Source organism: Gavia stellata, chromosome 22, assembly GCF_030936135.1.
Source record: "Gavia stellata isolate bGavSte3 chromosome 22, bGavSte3.hap2, whole genome shotgun sequence".
NCBI lineage: Eukaryota > Metazoa > Chordata > Aves > Gaviiformes > Gaviidae > Gavia > Gavia stellata.
The window spans coordinates 6,494,198-6,517,264 of NC_082615.1; the positions used below are offsets into that span (position 1 = coordinate 6,494,198).

At 47.3% G+C, this 23,067-nt stretch overlaps 1 protein-coding gene across 1 annotated transcript in view; it reads right to left on the reverse strand.

Annotated features, from left to right (window-relative positions):
* MYO15B (myosin XVB) overlaps nucleotides 1-23,067 on the reverse strand; it is a 45,018-nt gene that overhangs the window by 6,732 nt on the left and 15,219 nt on the right. The window contains exons 20-50 of the mRNA XM_059828384.1: nucleotides 22,585-22,709; nucleotides 22,342-22,459; nucleotides 17,649-17,706; nucleotides 15,955-16,085; nucleotides 15,751-15,846; nucleotides 13,728-13,963; nucleotides 13,465-13,643; nucleotides 12,675-12,747; nucleotides 12,037-12,242; nucleotides 11,849-11,932; nucleotides 11,546-11,643; nucleotides 11,280-11,367; nucleotides 9,745-9,855; nucleotides 9,471-9,565; nucleotides 8,639-8,869; nucleotides 8,049-8,145; nucleotides 7,526-7,714; nucleotides 7,041-7,230; nucleotides 6,819-6,909; nucleotides 6,046-6,268; nucleotides 4,397-4,512; nucleotides 3,783-3,842; nucleotides 3,463-3,538; nucleotides 2,841-2,959; nucleotides 2,265-2,383; nucleotides 1,674-1,815; nucleotides 1,425-1,536; nucleotides 940-1,100; nucleotides 556-668; nucleotides 376-439; nucleotides 59-131 (exon numbers count right to left, since the gene is read on the reverse strand). Of these exons, the coding sequence (XP_059684367.1) occupies nucleotides 59-131; nucleotides 376-439; nucleotides 556-668; nucleotides 940-1,100; nucleotides 1,425-1,536; nucleotides 1,674-1,815; nucleotides 2,265-2,383; nucleotides 2,841-2,959; nucleotides 3,463-3,538; nucleotides 3,783-3,842; nucleotides 4,397-4,512; nucleotides 6,046-6,268; nucleotides 6,819-6,909; nucleotides 7,041-7,230; nucleotides 7,526-7,714; nucleotides 8,049-8,145; nucleotides 8,639-8,869; nucleotides 9,471-9,565; nucleotides 9,745-9,855; nucleotides 11,280-11,367; nucleotides 11,546-11,643; nucleotides 11,849-11,932; nucleotides 12,037-12,242; nucleotides 12,675-12,747; nucleotides 13,465-13,643; nucleotides 13,728-13,963; nucleotides 15,751-15,846; nucleotides 15,955-16,085; nucleotides 17,649-17,706; nucleotides 22,342-22,459; nucleotides 22,585-22,709 (3,874 nt within the window). The remainder of the gene's footprint in view (nucleotides 1-58; nucleotides 132-375; nucleotides 440-555; nucleotides 669-939; nucleotides 1,101-1,424; nucleotides 1,537-1,673; nucleotides 1,816-2,264; nucleotides 2,384-2,840; nucleotides 2,960-3,462; nucleotides 3,539-3,782; nucleotides 3,843-4,396; nucleotides 4,513-6,045; nucleotides 6,269-6,818; nucleotides 6,910-7,040; nucleotides 7,231-7,525; nucleotides 7,715-8,048; nucleotides 8,146-8,638; nucleotides 8,870-9,470; nucleotides 9,566-9,744; nucleotides 9,856-11,279; nucleotides 11,368-11,545; nucleotides 11,644-11,848; nucleotides 11,933-12,036; nucleotides 12,243-12,674; nucleotides 12,748-13,464; nucleotides 13,644-13,727; nucleotides 13,964-15,750; nucleotides 15,847-15,954; nucleotides 16,086-17,648; nucleotides 17,707-22,341; nucleotides 22,460-22,584; nucleotides 22,710-23,067) is intronic.

Consider the following 23,067-nt stretch of genomic DNA (forward strand, 5'->3'; position numbering starts at 1 on the left):
CCGTCCCACTCACCCCTGCTCCAGCCTCTGCAGTGTTGTGTCCTAGGGAGGTACTTACTCTTGAAGTTTTTTGTAGCAAGCTCATTCAGCTCACTGTCAGAATACCAGAGCAAAGACTCCTGGACTGGGACCTGCAGGGCCAGAATACAAGGATAAGCTGGGGAGGCAGATCGCCCAGAGCTGTGCTGCAGGCTTCACAAAAGACACAAGCTCCCAGTATCTTGCAGGCAGCACTGAAGAGTAGAGAGCACCTACACTTCTCCAGAGACTGCAGCCAAGGACCTGCCCTCTGCGCTTTTGCCATGTAGGGACAAAGCTAGAGGCGATGCTGGAGCTGGGAGTATGACTGTAGCCATAGTGAGAGCCTGGACTCACCTTGGTGTGCTGGACCAGGTCAGCTGCACTCTTCTTTTCAGCAGACAACCCCTTCAGTCCCTGCCTAGACAGAGGACAGAGAACATGCAATCTCAAAAATATCCGCAGAAATGGCTTGGTGTGAGTAAGGCTACACGGGTCCAGTGTATGCCTTTTCAGGAAGGACCACAGCCTACTCACATGGACTGAGCCTCTCGGAAGTAGGCTGTGGCAAAGTCCATCATGGTATAATGATCACCAGCAGGGACTAACATGATGCTGTTGGGTTCTGATGTCAGGCTGGGAACAGAACTCTGCAGGGACAGGCACCAAACCCATCGTGAAAAGTCAGCTGAGGAACTGCAGTGTGTATTCTCACCTGCCAGACCTGGGAAGGCCTCATCTGTGTGTGGTGCCTCCCCCTCCCACTATGATAGGATTTGAGTACCTCCATCTGTAAGGATTAAGCAGTCATCATCTTCCCTCTAGCCCTGGAGGTCAGACACTACCAGGGCCATGGACCCACCCTGGCAGCTCCCACAGAACCTGGCCATGTCCCCTAGCAGTTCCCTAAGGACAACTCACCTCCCTGCTGGTGTTCCTGCTCTCCGGGGAAGCTTTCATGCTCTTCCGCAGCCCTCCACATCTGTCCATGGTGGTGCTGAGGTAATCAGGGGCTGCAGCCAATTGCACCAGGCTGGTGGGGAAAATACCACAGCGGCCACCAGTGGAGCCAAACTGCCAGCCTGCAGAAATGGGGGAGAAAGAGTCAGGAACCATGGCAGCTACCAAGAGAAATGAGCAGTGAGGCATCCTACTGGCAAAGGAGAGCACCAGACTGACCAGGCTTTCCTGCATCCTAAGATAACATCCCCTGTATCTATGGCAGCTGGAACAAGGTAGGTTGTGGTCAGAGAATGGCAGACCTGAAGGCTGACTATGCCAGCCCTTAACAGTCTGCTTTCCTCTGGTTTACTCGACAGCAGCATGTAAAGCTTCTGGGCACCATGGGTCCAGCAGGCACTGGCACCCAGTCCCCACCTTTCCTGCCAGTCTCGACAAACTGTCACCTGGCTCCACGCCTTGCATGGGCAGTAACTCAATGAGGTCGCCCTTCTTGAAGCTAAGAAGGCTCTTGTCATCCGTGATGTAACTGCGCAGAGCAACGACGTAGTTGGTGTCCTGGGGAAAAAACAATGGGGAAGTCAAATCTCATCCCCAGGATGTGAAGGGCTCAAGACTGTATCATCCCATGGACTCCTTCAGGTCCATGTGAGAAACCACCTTCATCCTCTACTGCACTACAGCCACTCCCTTACCTGCCTCAGCTCCTGGATGAAGAGTTCCACCATGGCCTTGATGCACGGAGCCTTCGGAGAGTGCAGGAAGAGCTGCTCTGTCTTCAGAGAGAACTCCAGGGCATTGCTGCCCTTCAGTTCCACTGACAGCACATCTGCAAAGCTGAGAACACAGCCAGCATGCTCAGGCTCCTTCTGCCAGAGATATGGATGCAGATTATGGGGATTGGAGCTCATTCCAAGGACTGAGAATGCAGACAGGCCTCAGCATGCTCCAGAGGGTGGCCTTTCACCAGCACTGTATTATAATACTAATAGCACCATAGGCTGCTCATGGCTTTCACCATACCACTCTGAGGACCCCCCTCCATGCATGGAGCCGACTCACACCTAGCACTCACTTATTGTAAGCAAAGCACAAGGTAGGAAAGGAAAAGGCCAAACTCATTAGAAGGAGGGTCAGTGAGTCACAACTGGTCTAGGACAATTCTAAAGAGTACAGCACAACCAGGGAATTTTCAGCTCACCTGTTCAGTTTGCCTCCTAACACTCTGAAAGCATCCTGCAAGTGACAAATTATCACCCTGCAGCAACCAGTGCCCTTTTGCTCACCTGTAGCTGTGAAGAATCTTCAGGTGCTCAGGATTATAGCCAGCTGCTTTCACCACCTTCAGCAGCTTCATGCCCCGGTGAGAAACACCCAGGATCTGGACATCACTTCCATTTTCGCCCTGTAAGTGAAGTGCAGCAGAGAGCATCAAAGGCTCCATCCCACCTGGACAAGATGCAGCAGGGGAAGATGATGCTACCACATGTACCATGAGGGAAGCCCTGGGCTGACAGAGGTGTCAAACCCAGCAACATTTTCACAGAAACTTAGAAAATGGAGAAAACAAGTAAAGGAAGACAGAGGAGCAGGACTCTGAGGGTGCAGAGAGGCAAATGGGAGAGCTATGGGGACAAGGACTCAAGTGACAGCTGCCAAGCAGGCAGCCTGCACAAACAGGGAAATTATTAGGGCATCAGTGATGCAAATATGCAAGTAAGAAGAAAGGTACAGAAGGCACAGAAGAATGAGTGACATGTGGCCAGGCAGGGAGAGACAGCCAGGACAGAAAGAGATCCCAGGTGAACTAGAGCCACGCAACTAAAGCAAGTCCAGGGTCTGGTGAGAAGATTAAAACTCACATGAACTGGGAAAAGACGGGAGAAATAGTTAGCCCAGTTATCCCGAGCAGCCAGCACAATCCTCTTCTTTAGCCCATCCTCCTGAATGGACTGGACATCGTTGCCGACCCGGAACTCCACTAGCAGGGATACAAAGCAGATACTTTCTCAGTAAGATATAGATGGCCAAGTCTCCCTCTGCCCAGGGACTCATTCCCACCAGTCCCCCTCAGTGATCACAGTCCAGCAAACAGCATGCAGAGGCAAAAGGATACCACATTACTAGCACACACCAGTCTACTACTAGTTTCTCTCCCCTCCTCCTGTCAAAGATGACAGTTGGATTTTGAAACAACTCAAAATCATATCCTTGGGCCTCAGTTTCCTCTCCCCACAATAAACATATCAGAACTAAGTTTTTCTGGCTCAAAGAAACTTCAAGGCCATTTTCTGGCCATTTGGAATAAACAAACACTCTTACGCTGCACTATACAGCACACACAAATGTGCTTTCTTACTGCAGTGAAAAATATTTCTCCTCTGCCCTAAGTCCTGCCTGAAAGGGCTTGGAGGCCGGTTTCTCATTTCAAACCAAAAGCTGGGATGGGCACAAGGAGGAAGGGATGATGGGGCTGTTAATTACTCAGCAGGTCTTTCATCTTGCGTTTCTCCTCCCTGGAGATCCGAAGGCAGGAATCAGAGAAGGTGTCACGCATGATCTGCAGAGGAAGGAAACAGAGAGGTTTCCATTGAAAAGGCCACACCTGATTGTGCTGGAGCATCTAAGACTGTTAAACAGACTGAGTTTCAGAGAGGAGTGAGCAGGGGCTTGACTGGATAGACCTGGAGAAGAGACTAACACCGCTAGGGATGCAGAAGTGAAGGCAATTTATGCAATGTAATTATGGAGTGTTTTGTCCCCAAACACAGACAACAAGTCTTGCGTCATACACCAGTACATACCTGTTCACACAGCAAGTTCAGACAATAAGGGTGACTGAAATTTTCTTTGGGGTAAAACACCTGCAAGAGGAGGATAAAAACAATAGTGATGTTACAGACGTTGCAGAAATAGCTTCCCAGGGATGTTTTGTAATCCATATGCCCTAATGCCAGAGAGGAGTGAGTCCATCTCCAAGGACAGGCAGGGAAAAGACACTGTGAATGTGAACAGAAGGACCAGGGGCAAAGGACCAAAGGTAAAGTGGTAAGACCACGGGATGAACCCTGGTCAGTTCAGTGCACTCTCCAATATTTTATTTTAAACACATTGTACTATTTTAACAGGAAAGCACCAGGTAACAACAAATTTACTTTACTTATAGATTTCTCAGTGCTTTACAGAGGAAGGAAAGGACAGGTAGTGAAACTGAGACACCAGAGTCAGTAAGGCAGAGTAGGACCCAGATCCCCTATGAGATGATCCCCTGCTTCCAACTCCTATGCCATGTGACCTCCTCCCAGGACTGTCTTTGTGCTCTTATATCACACTGGGTGCCTATGACAAAAAATGATTTTAACCGAAAGCGGGAGCAGTTCCCTCACGCCATAGCCAGTCCTCAGCTAATGAACTGTACCTCTTTGCGCAGAAAGATTTTCCAGGCAGGGTTGTCATAGGAAAAGCTGACACTGGCAGCGAGCTTGTACAGCTGGGTCTTGATACCATCATCTTCTGCTACTGTTACAGTAGAGTCTGTGTGAAGAGAAAGAGCAGTGAACTTTGCTGACTACAGGGTCACCTTCCCACCTGCCAAAGACCTACCAAGAGAAAGGGGACAGTGCCATGTGCCTGACTGAAGATTACTGTCAGGAACCCTCTTGAAGGTCAGTGATCAGCTAATGTGAATGCATGCACAAGTCATCATGTGAGTACCAGCATTTCTGATAGCATTTATACTTGCTGTATTAGCCACAAAGTTCAGTGCTCATAATAGAAACACTCCAGAGATAGGGAGCACACAGCATCCCAGGCAAAATATTACCCTTGCGCTTAAGCTTGAAGACACAGTTTCACTTTATGTCATTGTAAAAAGACTGCTAAAGCTTTCAAAAGTACATAAAAGTTCTCCCCTGAGCTTGCAGACTGCAAGGTTCTGATAGAAAGCATCCAGTACTTGCACTGGATTTTCTCTCTGCAGAAGATCTATTAAAGACAGGCTCAGTCTGAAGGCAACCATTCAAAGGCATTGCTTTACAAGGTAGGAATAGCTTCATTTAAGCACTCCCAACTTTCACAGCTTCAGAGTTCATAGGCAATCAAGAAATGTAGTAGATCCCACAGTTCAGCTGTTTTGAAATTCCTATTCAAAAGCATGTAGGGATTTTTCAGGCTAATCCAGTTACTTTGATTTACTTTCACAGGACTTCCTAAAGAACCATTTTTTTAAAAGAGAGGGGGAGTGAAACAGGGATGTTCTTTTATACCAGGGAAGCTGATGCAGCATGGAGTCCTTCAGTAATGTGTTTAGCTGACTGTTCTTTGCATGTTATAAAATGTGATGCTGATGAGAGTTTTAAACAGCTTGAAATACATTGGTACATGCATCCAAAACAGTAGCAAAGTATTAAATGAATTATGGCTCCAGGCTCCCACTGAAATTTAGAGGCAAAGCCTGAGACTGAATAACACTTCCAAACTCCCACTGAGAAGCATTAGCTACGCCATTTTTCAGATGGGCAGCATCCAGACACTCTTTATGTGGCCAATGTCCAAGGTCCAGGCTCTCTGAGAAACATTCCCTCATTCCTCAACCTGTCTCTAAGGACCCTCCAGAGGCTCTAGAAGGTAAACCACCTGGCTTCCCATTCCTCCTTGGTCTAAAGTCCATCCATTGAATTGCAGCTTTGATAAAGTAATTATGCTTCAGATAGGCAATAAAATATATTGTGGACTGCACCTTGATAAAGCTGTAGCCCAAAGGTCCTTTCTGTTTTTAGCTGCATTTTTCAGAGAAACCCAGCCCCTCCTTCATCATATGTGCCTGACATCCTGCACTGCACTGGGAAGAAAGGGAAGAGTTAGAGCTGGGATATGCCATGCTGAGTGTTGGGCCAAACTGGAATTATGACAGTCTCTCTGATTTCACACAGCCCACTCGGTCGTTGGCCAGCTGGCTGATAACAGAACATGTGCTGTGACTCTCCCAGGCCACTGGGCTGATTCTGACCCCATCCCCTCCCTCCTCGCCCCGCTACCGAATCCCACTTGAGTGAAGTCAATACTCACCCTTCCCTGGGGATTCCTGCCAGCCTTGGCTCCCAGGCAGGAGAGGCGAAGGCAGTGGTGGGGGAGGAGGGGGAGCAGGAAGAGCCTGGGAACCTGGTGGGGTATTCTCCTGGCTGAAGATGGACAGGAGAGGCAACTGCTTCTCCTTGATAGAGCTGGAAGCTGAGCCTGGTTTGGGCTTGGGAGGTGGAGGTGTTCTCTTCTCTTGTGGCAGGGGGGTGGGCTGCAAGACAGCAAAAACATTTGACCCAGTCATTCTCTGCATTACTGTGCTCTGTCCTGACACTGCTGTTACAAATCATCCCTAGGGCAGCCGTCCAACCCTAGAAGCAAGGTCTGTGTGAACAAGGATACCATAACCTTTAAATCAGCACATGATCTACAAACAGATGATCAAGCAAACCCAGGTGCAGAGAACCAAGTATTTGAAATTGAAGACTCCAGTTGGGAAGGGGGAAAAAAAGACATTAATGGACCAAGATCTTGGTGCCAAATGTGGGGAACATGAGTTGCTTGCTTCCAGATCAGCCTTAAACATACCACAATAGGACTTGGTGCTCCAGAGCCTTTTCTCCAGGACCTCAAGTGACTTTACAGACTGGATCCCAGTCTTGGATGGGCAGCACCATGGTATGAACTCACAGCTATCTAGTAACCCAAGAAGAAATCTCCTGGCTGCTACTGCACTAGCAGGTAGCTTCCAACCTGTTGGGGATTGGATATACAGGCCCTCTCTGCTGAGCTCTTAGGTGACTGGAGAGCAAAGAACTCACTGATTTGGGAGATTGAAGGTTCATCATTCCCAGCTTGGCCAAAGCCTCATTTTTGGGGTCGTTCTTCTTCACAAACGGCTTGGACACTCTCCTGTAAGGAAATGGCGAACACAGTTACAGGGGCTGCAGAGGGGTTGTGGCCACAATGGAGCCATGTGGCAGCGCTGGGATATAGTCCCACTCATCTTCTTCCTGCCCACCTGGGTGGACCCACTTTCTCACCTGACAGGCTCAATAGGCTGGGGCTCGGGGGCTGGCCTGCTCTGGTACATTTTGATGATGTTGCGGATCTCCCGGCTGGGTGCAGGCCGTGACTCGGCGCCTGAAGGCTTCACTACAGGTGGCTCCTTCTTTGCTTTTGGCATCTGCTTTTTTGGCTTTGGCTCAGGAGGTGGCAAAGGGGGAGCAGGAGCTGTTGGGGATGACAACTTTAACCAACAGACCAGTAAAGACACAGGAGAAATCCCTCTATCTCATTTGAAGCTCTCTCTCTTTCACCTCTACACTGACTGGCCATGGCCTTCCACTGCCTTGCTTTGGGATCCCACTTCCCAAAGCTCAGGCCTTTCTCTCTCTCTCCTCTCCTGTCAAGATGCAGACTCCCAGAAGAGCCAGATCCTTTCCTGCTCTGGCTATATCCTGGCCTGCTGCTCCTGGAAAGTTCCGGCTTGTCAGCCTACCTGGGTCTCCACTGCACAGCATCTTACCTGCCTCTGATTTAGGGCTGGGCTTCTCTTCTTTCCTCTTCTCCTTCTCCTCTTCTTTCCTCTTCTCCTTCTCCTCTTCTTTCCTCTTCTCTTGTTCTTTCTCTTCCTCCTGCTTTGGCTGGGGATTTGCTGGAGGGGTCCAGGTTTTGGAAGGAGGCCTGACTTGCTTCACTCGGATCTGTTGCTCTCCTGCATAGAATGGGGGACCTGAGTTAGTTAAACCCACAGCCAAAACCTAGCCCTAACAGCATGATTCCCACCCTTGCATCATTCAGCAGAAGCCTATGCTCTCTAGAGGCAAAGGAGGTTGTGGCGGTCACAAGCCCAAAGATTTCTAGAAAACTAGCAACAACACGCCTCACAATCTGAGTTGTAGCCAGCTGAGCAGGCATCCAAAACTCCTGCTACACAGCACCAGCAACTCCTGCAGGGATTAGCTGGGTTCCAGACAAGTAGACAAGAACACCTTGTTATGCCAGTGAGGCTGCAGAAAGTGGTAGATGCTGAAGTGGTAGACGCTCACCCATCTTCTGAAAATATTCTCTCTTCTGCTGGAATGTTTCCCGAGCATAGTAACCATCTTCACTGTCGGAGAACTGGTCTTCCGTGTAGTCATAAACCTGCAAGCAGTTCACAACATGATTAGTTAGCACTAGCCAGCAGATACCTCCATAGTGCCCTTAAGTTCAGAGGTGATCTTCCCTCCCCAAGTTCTGATTAGAACTTCTCCTCATCTGGGAGTGTCCCAAGAGATCAGTCTCTGACCCAAGGAATCATCAACCAAGTGCAGAGAAGGTGGAGTATGTGAGAGACCGAAAACAGCTTGCTGGAAGATCAAGAATTCAGAGTGATGAATTTTCCTATGGAAAAATTCAGATCAGCTGGGAATTAATTGGCCAACACTGCAGCCAAACCTCCACAGAGCTAATGCCACCAAGGTTTGATCCTGTGTCTTAAAGACTCAGCAAGCAGAGTTTGAAAGGCCTCAGTGTCATAGGTAAGCATAGCTCTCTGCTCTTCTCTACCAAACCACTGCCACACTGGAAGGGAAGCAGAGCAAATGCAAATCATGAAATTCAAACAAAATTCACGACCACTGTTTGTTTCTCATACCGGTTCTTCTGCCTTAGCTGGCGGTTCTGGAGCCTTTGGTAGTGGTACAGCATTCTGGCTGCTGGGAGGCTTCTTGGGTTTTGGGGCAGTGGCTGGGGCAGAGGCTGGAGCTGGGGCTTGGGCTTGTGGTGGACTAGAGACTCTTGGCCTTGAGTTCTCAAGAGACTGTTGCCACCGCTGCTGTTGCTGCTGCTGGGAAATGCTCATGGCTTGAAGGGTCATCTGCTGGGCCTGGAGGAAAGAATTGCAATGTCCATGAGCTCTAGGCTACACAAAACCACCAGTCAACAGTCAGGCTGTCCCATTCTTTCACTGGTAATCACAGAACATCTACACAGTCCACTGCAAATTTGCCAGTGTTATGCATAAGGCATGCCCAGGGAGTCTGCTCCTACCTGGCCAAGTATGCAGAGCTCCTTACAACACCCCGAAGACTCAGCTACCAGTGAGATAGCTCGAGACCTCCATGCACTCACAAGGCTTTGTACAGAAAGCAGAACACTGCAGATCTGCATCTGTAGCAAATCCCAGCTTAAAAACACATGGGAATTACAGCTGAGGCTTCTCGGGGCCTGTTCTTGTCCCTGCTACGCACTCACATATGGTGGCTCAGTGTCCCCATGTACACAAAGGGGCAAAAAGGGGGTTCCCAGTTTTGCAGTCTTAAATAATCCCACCTTTATATAGCTAAGCCCCAGCACATAAGCGCAGAGTGTTACAGAGCAGGCCTAATGCAGGGCGGGGAGCATGGCTAACCTCTTCACAGCACATACACCAGTGCATTGCTCTTCCCCAGTTCCTGTGCCCCTCCCAGCCAGTCCCTTCCACTCACCATGAGCATGGCTTGCTGGTTGATAAAGGCTTGCTGTTGTGCTGTTAACTGATTGAGATCTACAGCTGGAGCCACAGGCTGGGGCATAACCATTGCTGTGAAAGACACACGTCTGCAACACCCGCAGGCAATCATTCCCCACAGTGCCTAAGCATCAGCCCAGGCTGAGTGTTCACTGTGCACCCTGCCTGACATTCAAATGCACAAACTCCATTACAACACCCACCCTTCCATCCTCTTCCCCTGTATAGTTACTGAAACACTGTGTTATTACCTGGCATAGGTGCAATCCCACCAGCTGCTGGCATCATAGGCATGGCTGCTGGCACCCCCATCATCGAAGGTATGGGCTGGTAAACTGGTGCTTGAGTCATTCCAGAGAAGCCTTAGAGGCAAAAGGCCACATGCACAGTACTTTTGGTGAATCCCAGATCAGAAAGCCCTGATCAGTCCCCACAGAACACATCACATAGGCTGGGTACCTCTGGTTCTCTCCACATGCGCCAGCCATAGGGACATGTGAATCATTTATCTCTTCACACACAGCAGGACACAGCAAAACTCAGGTGGAAAAAGGAAACCTAAATGTGTCTGGCCTGCCAGACTTTACAATAGCAGGATCCAGACCCTACTTCTGCAGTGTAGCATAGGACACCACCATCCTTCAAGACTAAGCATATAAATAACTCCTGCCTATGTATGATTACAGAGAAGGGTTTCTCTTGAGGGTTGAGGAAAGATCTCTGGGACTGCCAGATCTGTATTGGTCTTTTTGCAGCAGGTAGTAAGTGTGAAGGAACGAAGAGCCCTGGCCTGGGTGGCACTGTGTATTACGTGAAGGAACTGTGGGGAGAAAGGAATTCTTCTGCTCCCAGCAGTCAAATCCCACATGAGGCCACAAAACAGAAATCCCACTGAGGGGAAAGCCAGCAGAGCAAGGGGCATGGAGATCAGTCTCAGCTAGGAGTGAGTCAGCACACAGCACAGGTCTACTGAATCATGATGTCCTTGCCAGTGAGAATAGCCCATGGAGAGATCTTCACATCCCTCACTGATGTAAATAGCCACGTGAGTGAGAAACTGGCCTCAGGCCAGTGATCTGTAACAGGCCTTGTCATGCCCCAGAGCCTCTACAATAGCCAAAAATAGTCCCAGTCTCAGTAATGATCTGAACAGGACATTCCCCACCTTTCTGAAACGGCTGGGTGTGTTCCTACACATGCAGATTTCTCAGTGCCATTAATACATTGGTGTTTGACTCCACCCTACTGAAAATACCTGAGTCTTACCTCCACACAAATGAGGAAAAGTAAAGAAACCAAACACACAAACCAGAACCTCTACAGGGTTCAGACTTACTAACCCAAGGAATAGCTAGAGATGATGGGAAAGTCTGTAAGGAAGCAATAAGAAAGATTAAAACCCTCCCCTGAGAAAGGCAGCAACTATTCTGTGAAAGCACAAGGTAAATAGAAGGTGAATACAGGACCGATGAGTACTGGCCTAGGGAAGAGGTGGTCTGGGTCAGAAGCAAGCTACCTGTTGCCTTGACCCCAAGACCAGCTCGAGAGAGAAATTAAAAGCAGAACAAAGTTGGTACCCTTGCCTAGAACCTTCCCCAAAGCACCTATCTCTCAGCACCTGGGAGTCAGGAGTGCAACTTGTGATGACCTACGCTAAAGACCAATGCTCTTCATGAATTAGTTGAGCCCATGCAATAATTAGCATTTAAGGGACTCCCTGACTTGTGCTCACTGAAGCTTATGTAGCTCCACAGGTGTTCCCAGCTGTCCCCATCCCCTTACAGACCTGTAGAAGGAAAGATTCCTCTCTGTGTGGGTCCAATCTTCCCACCTCCTTTCATGCGTCCAGTCAGACTCTCCCTGTTCTCCATATCCTACATCAAGAAAAAACAGAGCTATCTCAGCTCAGAGATAGACTTCACAGAGGGAAAGCCATCCAAAGGCATATCTGAGCTGAGCAGAGGCAGACTGCATAGGCAGAGGCATGCTTGAGGGAGTCACAGGGACAGGAGAGCTGCAGATAGAAAGTAAGAGGCAACATCAAGTACTTACTGGTACTCTAGAGCCTTGATGCAGCACAGTGCTGAAGAGATCATCCACATAGTGATCCAAGCCTACAGGGGTCCTCAGGTCATCTCTGAATCTTGGATCTAAGAGCAGAGAGAAGTCTGGTGACAAAGCAGGTAAGGAACATTCCCCTGTCTCCAGTCCCTATTAGACAGTCATGTTTTGGAGTGGAGCCCTTCCTTGCTCTACATCAAGAAGAATCACCCGTCTCCCCCTCTGCTGTGATTCCCTGGCTGGAGCCCATGTGGCCCTTCCCCATGCCATCCACAGTCCTGGGCAAGAGCTTACCTGGGTGGAGATCGTTGAATTCTGGAGGCAGGCTGGGTGGTGGGAAGGTAGGGGCCTGGATGCCTGGAGCAGGAGGGATCCTGTTGAAGAGGAAAATGAGATGAGGGCAGTACAGAGTGCTGAGAGAAAGACAAGCCATTGGGTGACAGGGCCACAAGTGGTGGGGCAGAAGGACTAGGTGACTTACGAATCTAGGTCAGAGTTCTGGAGGAACATTCTATCCCTTTCAGGAGTGATGGGGTAGTCAGCTGAGGACTGAGAGGGGCTGCTGAGGTTGCTGGTCTCCTCCATCTCCCCAATAAGGTCCAACACAAAGTCACAGCCCAGCAAGTCCTGCCATGTGCTGCCAGTAAACATGGAGATAGACCACCCTCGAGACTTCTTATCACAGCCCCTGGTAACAGGGAAAGGAAGGAGAGAAAAGGTGTCTGGGTAGGCAAGGGAAAGGGAGAAAATGGAAAACATTGCATTCAGTTTCCTCTTGCTTTGTCTATCCTGGCTTAAGTCCTTAAGATTTAGGGTGTGAGTCAACTATTAAGTGCCCAGAGTCAGGAAAAAACTAGAATCACTCAAGATTTGTCCTTTTTTTTTTTAATCTTTCTCTGAAGCTGCTCTGACAGATCATGCCAGTGATTCCTCATTTCCTAGAGGCCCACAGTTTATGTACACAGATGGAAGGGTGAAGGAGAAAGCACAAGCTGGACTAAGTAAGGAGTGGCTATTCCACATCTGACCATATAAATTCTAGCCTGCAGCCCTGACCAGTCTGAAACGTAGAACTAGCCTCTTTCATAGCCCCAGATCTTCTCCCATCCTCTGGCAGTACCTTGCACTCAGGAGCCAGCCTGCATACTGCTCCCCAGTCATCCAGGACTCGACCTCAGCTGAGAACTTCTCCTCTAACACAGAAAAGAAAGTTAGTACACACAGCCTCCCTGGCAGGACCCAAAGCAACACCCAAAGCTCTGCAGGACACAGGCAGAGCCCAGCTGCAAAGTCTCACACGCTTCTAAGGGGACGCCACAAGAACTGAAAGCAGATGGAGGGCTCCACATGAACACATTTGTGCCCAAAATAACTGTTCAATGGCACAGGTTGGCATTTCCAACCTGATAGCTGAAAACCCTTGCAGTGTCCTGGTTCACTTGGGCCACCACTCCACTCACCAAGGAGCCAGAGCAGGGATGTTCTGCATTCAATTCACAGAGCTTCTGAGCACTCAAAAGGCAGCATAAGCCAATATTTAAGAAGGGAGAAAGGCAGAAAGTCCCTGTAACAAAGTTAGCAGTTGCTGCTGCATGGGCTATGCAGTAATGGATAATGGGAAAACTAGTCCCATAGAGATGCACAACCAGAACAGCCCTCTGTTGAGATGGGCCCAAACCCAGAAAAATCTCATCCCTCAGCCTGAGTAGTAGGTCTCATCAGGTGCAGACTTTGGGAGTTTTGGGTCTAGATTCAGATGCTTCTATCCCCCATGGTTGTACCAGCCAGAAGCAATCGGTGTTCTGATCCCTCTTTACTAAGCTGAGGGAAGTATTTTCTGAATGCTGATTTCTGCACTGGAAAAGCCCTTAGGGACTAGAAGACAGTGGAAAGGCAGCAGCATGAGTTACCATTAAAGGTATGAACATCCAGCACCATCTTCCCTTTCCTCTGGTTTGCAGTCCACTCCAGCTGGGTGGGAGGGTAGGCCCGAGAGACTGTAGAGTCTGTCTCTGTGTGCTGTGATGCTGTCAAGATCTTGCGCTGGCAAACAGCATTGTAGCCCTCCATGCCATGATCTGACACAAATCTAGGAAAAGGCAACTTCCTTTAGCACACTGCTCATCTCTCTTAACCTTAATGAAAGTGTAGCTACATCTTCTCTCCTCCTTACTTCAGCAACGGCTTCTCCAGTGCTGGTGAAGGGGCAAAGCAGCTCAGCAAAGTTGCCATCAGGACCCAAGCTCGCTGGCTGTGCTCCATGTCTGGGTTCTTCCATGTCTGGGCAACCACCTGACTGAAGATTTCATTGCGCAGAGCCACATTATTCAAACCTCTCCCAGCAATGTAGTTGCCCAGAAGTACCTCCTGCCAGCCATGGAGATTCTTGTCACCAATGAACCGCAAAATCTAGAAGCATCCAGGGAAAAAAAAAGAGAGAGCTCTAGCTCTAATCCTCTGTCCCAAACTGCGTTGTGACAACCTGGGTTGTAGACACCAGGGTGTTTGTGAGCCTAAGAAAAGTAGCCAACACTGAGATCGGCTTTTCAGGTTTTGTGCACCACCTAAGCTCTGGGGAATTTGGGAGGCAGTGTTCATAGAGACTGGACCCTGACTAAAAGTCAGGACAACTTCAGTCTCTTCTTAGTTATGCCTCTGACTCAGAATTTGTTCTTGGGCAAAATACTTGCCCTTCTTTGGGCATAGCTCAGATACACAAGCAAGTTACCGTAGGCTATTTGTTACTGTGTCTGAGCGCACAGGCTGCCTAGCTGTAAAAATATGTAAAAGAAATTGATGCTTAGCTGATCCTAGTGAAAAGCTCAGAGCGCCAGACATGAGAAAATACTGTCTAACAACGGATTGTTAAAAAGACTTTGGTGTAGTTAATGTCATACCAAGTAGTATGAGATGTGGTGTCTCAACCAACTCACTTAAGCAATGATTCAGCTTCTTGGCTATGTATATCAATATCTTAGATGCTTTTGTAATTGTATTTCTCACCCTTAGGTACAGAATAAGTTCTTTCAGCCTCTACACTTCAATAGGTCATTAGATTAAAATTTTTCTAAAATGTGCCGTGGACAGCTTTGGAAACAACATTTATGAGTGATGGCCTATTTTTCTCTCAGAGGACACCACTTCTTAAAATTGTTAATGGTAGTAAGTGTGTCAGAGATTCACTGAGAAAAGCAGGAGATGCTGGTTGTTTATTTCTCATGGAATTCTTTGTAGAAAATCCCTATGTATTACAGCCTTTGCCAAAGAAATAGCTATATTTTATTTATATTAACAATGTAGAAAAATTATCTTCGATCTTCAGGAAAAATAATAGTAATCTGCTTAAACACAATCCTGTTCACAAGATTTTATTGAAGCTTATGCTATTCTATAACTGGGATCACTAGGACAAAACAAGAGTCTGGTTTTAGGTATTACCTTTCCTAATGGGCTTATTTTAATTACATGTAATTCTCAAAAGGATTACCAGATTTACTTAGAAATTAGCTGAAGTTTCATTCTGTTTTCAGAGAGTCAACATTACCATTTTTAAGAAGAAATGTAGTTTCACATCCACAAAGATGAAATAACACCATCCCCCTCTTGCAAACACTACAGAATTAGGGTGTGGTTCCAGGTGTAAATTTCTTGATGACAAAGTCCCTGCCTTTTTCCAGCCTTTACACAACAGTTCACTGTCCCCTGTTGTATACTGACACGACTGCATGCCTAAGATACTAGCAATATATTTACTATAAACCACATCATGGAAAAGATCTGGGTTAAATTAAACTTTTTTATGACTGACAGATAAGAATAAGTGCTTGAGAAGACAGATCTCCCTTACACTGTCATTGCTACTTGATCTGGAATACTGGGAAGCTAAGGCTTAGCAGTCTAATTCCTGTATGTCCTGCCAAATTCAGAGTCTCCATCACCAGGCAATCCACTTTGATCCCATTAGTCTATGGCTGGTCTATGCCTCACCAAGAACACAGCAACCCTAAAAGGCTGCATGTGATCTCTGCCAGACTGCTCCATTGCCTAGAAGGAGCAATTTATTCTGCTCTCGTAACACACCATGTATTTTAAGAACAGTAGCCACCACCAGCATCTTGTTGTATAAAGGCATCAAAACATTGTCTTCCACCCACCTGTTCTTTAACAAGACCCTGGTCAAGAAAGACGTCTCTTACCAGTTTGTTGATCTCCAGTGCGCTCTCCTGGTATTCAGCTTCCAGGTGGGTTAATGGGTGCTGCAGAGGCTGACCAGGGGCAGGGAAATCTGTCTTCTACAAAGAAACAAAAGGACAGAAACATAGAGTTTGTTTCTGGTGTTACTAGAACTACGGTGTCTCCCCAGTGGGGAAGCAATGAAGAGATATAAAAAGAGTTCCCACCTGGAAGTGTGACTTAATGAAGGAAGAGAAAGGATAGCTGTTGATGGTGGGTGGGAGGGAAAGATCATCTTTGACCTTGACTTCTGGAGGCAATGCCTCAGTTATCTGGTTGGCCTGTGCTCGGTGCTGACCTGCAAGAGAAAGAGGTCTTGTGTTGTAGCAGTTGGAAAGGCAGAACACATCCAGCTCACAGTGCAACACATGGCTAACATGCATCCTACCTTGCCCAAGCACCTGTACCAGCCCCTTAGCTCCAGGGACACCCAGTCCACCCCTGCTGCCCTAACCGCGCCCCCCCCCCCCCCCCCCAAGCAAGCACATCGTCACTTCCTTGAGACCACAAGGCCTAACTTCAGGAGAGAGCTTTTACAGCTCTGATCTTTCGGACTCTTATCCCTAGGTAACACTCAGAGGGCAGTCAGCACCTGGAGTTTCAGTTCTGTTAGGCAGAGTTTACAAGGCAGAAAACACTGAGCTTATGCAGAGATACTGCTGACAACTGTTCAGTCAACAAGTAAATGAGAGGTCTTCATGATAAGGCACTGGATGAGGGATTTATCATGGATAATAGAGGAGCAAACCTCTTCCTAAATGAAGAGATTTCTCAATGCAGCACAGCTTCTGTGCATTCCTCTATCTCCAAACCAATGTATCCCCTGATGCTCTCCTCCTCCTCCCTGTTTACATCTCATCAGCTTTCATTTTCAGCAGTTTCAGTGCAGTTTGTCACCTGAGCTCCTGTAGGTAACATTGCTCACTAGACCAGCTGATAGTCCCTAGAGGGGTATGCCATGAAGTACAAGGTGTTTGGGAATCCAGCACAGTCTGCTCCAATTCACAAGACTCTTCTGCCTGATTGTATCTTTTATTGTACTATACAGAAGGCCAAAGATACAGCTGTCATTTTGTTAGGTGCTATACCAGCATAAAGAGGCAAATCCTGCCTTGACCTATTTCAACTTAAATATATACTTTATACAAAGAGTTACAGAGGAAACAAAAATGCAAATAACTTAATGCTCAAGATCAGGTCAACAACTTGGAAAATTATTTCACTTAATGGTATTTTGGTGATTTGAAAACAAACCAAAAAACTTTCAATCCCAAGCAAAATGTTTCCCTTAATTGTTACATTGTTTCTACCTACTGCTATTTTAAAAGACGTAATAACTTTTCAACAAGACATTTTAATGAAAGTCCAAAAATCTTTTCTTTGAAAGTGCCAAAATTGTAGTTTGGACTTCTTTACCTTCAATTTCCTTAAAGATTTTTGAGTAGAAAAAAAATGGGTTTAAGTTCTCACACCTCAGATACCCGGGCTCTGCAAGATACCTGGGTTCATTAAAGAGTTTGCTGTCACATAGTTTTGACCAAAAAGTTTTGCACCATCACTGTCATCAGTTCTATCAGCATGGTTCAAAAGAAGAGCTGAAAAGTTAACAAAGATACTGAATTTCAATCTGGTGTTCTGCTCACTGGCCCAAGTCGCTTTTCCGCCCTGTCGTGTTGGGAAGCAATATACACAACACCATTTGCCTTTATCATATTTACACTGCAATGATAATAAATCAAATACAACCCAGCTGACAGACAGCAGGTAGAACAAGCACATGCTTAAACTGCTAGAAACCAATGAAATAAACAGTTAAGTAAAACAGCTCAGGAAAGGGAGAGAAGGAGGGAGGATTTCTCACCTTCAGCTAATTGCAGGAGGGCAGCAAGCTCTGCAGGGATCTCCAGCAGTCCTACATCCTGTGGTGAGAGTGAGCAAGTCAGTCACCAGGGGCCAGAAGTGAAACAACATATAAACCCTGAGCTGTTCTGTTGAGACTGGGTAAAGCTGCCTTTGAAAAGCTGGCCAGAACAAGGATTGAGCATCTGAGCAAAACCAGTAATTTCTGCCCATGCAACATTCAGAAACATTACAAATAGGGAAGTATAATATTAACACAGGTATATGACACGGGTCAGCAAATGAGGGAAAGCTGAGTAATTCCTAAAAAAAAAAAATCAACTGCCACAGGGGGAAGTGACAGGAAAGTTGACTTTCTTTGACTCATCTCTCATTACTAACAAGTTTGGCATACTGTACAGAAGAGATTGTGGTTGAAAGGTAAGGGCCATTTCCTCCTACTCCTTTTTCTGCCATTTTTATTTTTATTTTTCAGTATCTAACAGTGCTACAGCGTAAATAAAAAGAGACCTGATTCTGATCTTTGATGCATGCCACTATTTTGGAGGTTCCTAAGGAAGCCCAGATCTGTACCTGGGTAATTCAGATGAGAATCTGGCCAATGAGCCTTGATTTTTCACTGTTTTGCACCTTACATGATGCACGCATTTGTGCAACGTAGGAAGTGAATGGGCCAATGCAGCACAGTGTAGCAGCATCAGTGTCTGCATATAACGTCAGTTCAGGGTATTTCAGACAGTATTACTCACTCAGATTCAGACACTGTGAAACCAAGCCAAAGGCACAAAGCCTGAGCTTTTGGGGATTGTTTTTTGTTTTTTTAAGATCTGCATAGTAAAGCCTCTACTTACCAGCATACTATTCTGACATCTCTCTCCACATAAACTCTCAGCAATGCTTAAAGATAGATTCACAGCTTTTTTGATCAGTTGAATTTTGCTCATAAGAAGATACTTGACTTTAAGTCTAGCTTTTCAGTGGCATATTCAGGAAGTGGACTGTGACACTCCACAGTCCTGGATCCACACCTGAGGAAGCAGGTGATATTGCAAGAGCACCCAGTGCTAAGTATTCCTGCTGTTGTTACTGAGCAATCTGTGCAAAACTGTGGATGATGTCAATTAAGATTTCCTTGCTACACACATCATAGTAAATGTACGCCTGGTCTAAACATACAAATAATGACATTAGTTAGCAGTGTTACTTACAATAGTTGATAGAGGTTAAACTTGTTATGAAGTCTTTAATACATCCCTTTCTCTACAACATCTTCCATAAATATATTTGTGCAGAACTGCCTCATTCCCACCCTTCACAACAGAACATGATTGTCAAAAATAGTCTTCCTCCCAGCTCCAAAGAACAGGTCCAGTGCTGTGAACAAATACAGTACTCTGCCTCAGGACCACTTTGTGATGCCTGACTATGCCCAGAGATTGGGAAACACTGAACTAATGAGATAGTTATGTATTAGAAGGCTCTTTATACCAGGCTGAACTGCATTCATGCTGCTAGGTTTCCAGTATACATGTGGGCTCTCCAGACGTTTCGCTGTTCCCCAGCAAACCTGGGCTGAGGGGGCATAGGGGAGGGGGAATACCCGGAGAACCCAGCTTCTTTTATCTTAGGCTCTCCCAGATTGTTTGACAACTTACCATTCCTTGGTTGGGACCGTTCTCTGTGTCACCACTGGCCAGGGACCTCCTTCTTTGTTTCCTTTCCTCTAACTCCTGCTGTTAGGAGATGAAAGGGGGATGGGGGATGGGAAAAGATGTACATGAAGTCACTTCCAGATACTTCTGGGGGCAGACTGCGCGAATGGTCAGGAGCTGGTGTCCTGCTCCAGCAGATAAAGTGACAGAGTTGCTGCAGAACCTCCCTGGGACTCACCACAGTATATTGAGAAGGGGATGCCTAGGCAAAGCCCTTAGCTTTGCTGAAACACCACCTGTCCTGCACAACACAATTCAACAGCAAGAGCCTTCACCACCTGCCCAGCATCCCTGCCACACCTTTCCTCCCTTGCCTGGCATGTGATGTGTCTCAGGACAAAAGCACACAGAAGCTGTCAGAAATACTCACCTGCCTTCTCCAGCATCAAAGAATATGATAACACAGCCTGAACGTGGACGGACAAACTTGTCCATGGATTGGGGCCCCTTTAGACGGTGTGGGAGGGATACCAAGAACCAAAATCCCTTGCATCTCTGCCCTTTCACATCCATTCTGTTGTCCCCCAGTATCACCACTCACCTGACTCCTACTCCAAGATGGAAAAGGAGGGTGTCTGTCTCTCCCTCTCTCTCTCTCCTGCTTGTCTGTGTTGCAGAATGGTGTGACTAGATGGGAGGTTATGAGGGTTGGGCTGAGAAAGACAGTAGGCATGCTAAAGTCCAAAGGGCAGGGCTGTGGGGCGGGGGGAAAGGAGGAACTTTGCAGCAGGTGAACTTTGAGACCTTTATTGTTGCTACTTCATGTACAAAGACCTCAGCAAGCAAACACTGGAGGAACAGAAACAGATTCAAAAGAGCTGTGCTGTTGTGGTTACCTGGGAGAAAGAAAAGCTGGATCCTGTCCAAGTAGAAAGGGGCAGGAAAAGGAACAGAGACACACACTGCTCTGGGCATGGCATGGCAGAAGAAGTGTTACCATGGCAGAACCTCTGCAGTCTTCCAACAACACTGACCTTAAGCCTCTGCCCCATCCTTTGCTAGTCACGCCAGCAGCTGTACTGGGTCCCTTCCTCCCTCGTGAAGCTGACAGCTATAGGGATGTTAGTTGCTACCCTAAGGACAAGTGGTCTCATTTCCTGTTTTCAATTTTCTTTTTAATAGCTTGTGCAAAATACATTCAACCCATTTGACAGAACCATGGCTCTCTCCTGCACACAATTTTCCATCTTCTCAAACCACTGCCATCCTGTTCTCACCCTAGCTATGGGCCCAGCTGATTTCCAAAAGGCCAAGGACTTCAGCAGCCTGAGGTAGCTGTAAGGGGTTAGGGAAGGATCACTGCGGACTGAAAAAATCTTGCATTTCAGTCACCAACTGGGAAAACACCAGAAATTGAACTGGGCAACTAAAAGAGCAAGATGAATGACTCCTTATAACTTGAGCAGAACAGCAGCTCTGGAGGCCACAAATGGAATAAGCTCACATCTTGTGTGGGGCAACCTAGAGAAGCTCACATACACAGACATACAAATTGGCTCTATTTGTACTACCTTTGCCAATTCTGAACTTTGCCTAGGGAGAGAAGGCTCCAGTCTCTGTGGTTCCTTCTTTTGACTACATTTATGTTAGCCAGAGAGTGAAGGACACCTCATTGGATCATTTCCAAGAAACCTTCTAAAGCCATCCCTGCCCGGGCCTCACCCAGTCATCAGCTCTCTACCTAGGACAGAAATAGCTCCTGCAATACACCTAGTCCTGAAAAGAGTGTTGTTACCTGGTAGTGCTTCCTCCTTTGAATCAAAGATGTGAAGATTAAAATCACGGTACTAAATTGCACCAAAGTCTTCTTCAGCCTCCTGTAACGCTTCCTAGAGGGGTGTGAAAAGAGAAGAATTGCTAATGAGGGAAACATCAACAAAATTTAGGCAGACAGTAGACTCAATTTGAGGGTATGGGCCAAACAGAACATTAATACAATCAGTCCGTCCAGATTTGGTCTTACTGTGTTAAGTCTGGTCCTCTCTTAGATGTTTTCCCTACATCCTTTACACTAACTGTCACAATATCAGCCTTAGTACAGCCTTAGCACTATAACAGTTTTGACAGCAGCTGTATTTCCCCTGGAGCCTCTGCTCAGTGTTGGGAACCAGGCTGGGAAGTCCCTCCTACACCATTCGAGTAACAGGATTCCCCCGGGCAGAGCAGGCCAGGAGCCAACATGAGGAGGGTCCTGGTCAGGCACATCCCCACCTTGCTGTCCTAGCCAAGGACAAAGGGCTGTACCTTGCCTGGCCTTTGACTCCTGACCTTGCCTGGTAGCCACGGAAGTGAGCCTGAATGATTGTGACTTTCTCCTGGAGGACACGGAGGCGTCTGCGACGAAGGAGGCATCGGAAGTTCCTTTGCAGGGTAACAATAGCCCAACTCTGCCTCTGGTTCCATCGTCTCTCCAGAAGCTGCCTGGCCTTTTCCTTTAGAAAGACCTGGGCAAAGGGAAGAGCTGCTGACCCACAAGGAAAGCAGCCAGCTTCTCTAAGACTTGGTCAATAATAAAAGCTACTGGTTTATCTCTTTGTAGCCTTTAAGGCTCCCTGCCAGGGCAGGGATGGTTTTAGAAGGTTTCTTGGAAATGATCCAACTCCACTCCCTTAATTGGGGAGGGCAGGAGGCACAGGTGCAGGTGACAGAGATGGATGTATTTGTGGAGGACAGGGAATCAGGGAGTAATGGAGGTTAGCAGGCAGGAAAGGCAGAAGCCCAGGTCTCCATCAAGGAATGCTGGATAGACAAAGGAGTTGACCATGCTACTAGAACAGCCTGGAGCCAGTCTCCTGTTTCTTTATCTGAAATGCTAAAAATCCCTCCTTTGTACTTGAGACAAGAGGCAAAGCAAAAGGGAGGTGAAGGCATGCAATGTTCTCCCTCTTTGGGCAGAGAACCGAGCTGCTCTCTGTCCATTAACAGCCAGTGAATAGATGGCTGGCCCTGTGCAATTAAGACAGGATTATCTATAGACATCACCTTTGTTACTCCAATCTGATAGAGATCTGAGGAGTTCCCCACCACACGAGACAGCACTGCTGCGCAGCCTTCTCTCTCCTCCAAGTAGTTGTGCCCTCGCCCAGCCAGGAGGCCATACCTGAAAGAAGAGATGATATGACAGAAGCCAGGGCTGTAACTGAAGTCCTCAGAGGAGAACAAATCACATTGTGCTGACAAGTTCATCCAGGCTTTGAGTGGCTGGGGAATCCCAAGCCAGTATACCTGGCTAGGAAGTTCTGGAATGGAAGACGGACTGGGTATCCCTCTTTTCTAATGTGGATGGCCTCCAGTATCCCAGAATGCTGCAGCTGACAAGTGACATACTCCATATCAAAGATATCTGACAGCTGTGAATATAAGGCAGAATAAAAATGTAAAACAATAAATACATAAAGAAAAAAGAACAGAGACGGAGGGTGGAGAGTTTAGAAGGAGTGTCCTTCTATTGTCCTGTCCTTGGGTTAGATCTTGCCACGGCCTGTGGCAATAGAACACAAAACCCAACACATCCTTTGATGTTCAGCTGACACTGGCTTCTTATCCTCCAGCCTGTGGTCAGCTCACATGGCCACAGGGAAGGGTGAGAGACAGAGAAAGGGGAAGAAAAATTTCAAGCTATCAAATGAAGCAAAGAAGTCCAAACCCGAACTGCAAAAGGAGAGCTGCTGGAGAGGACTGGACTTCAAGGAACTAAGGGGCTCCATA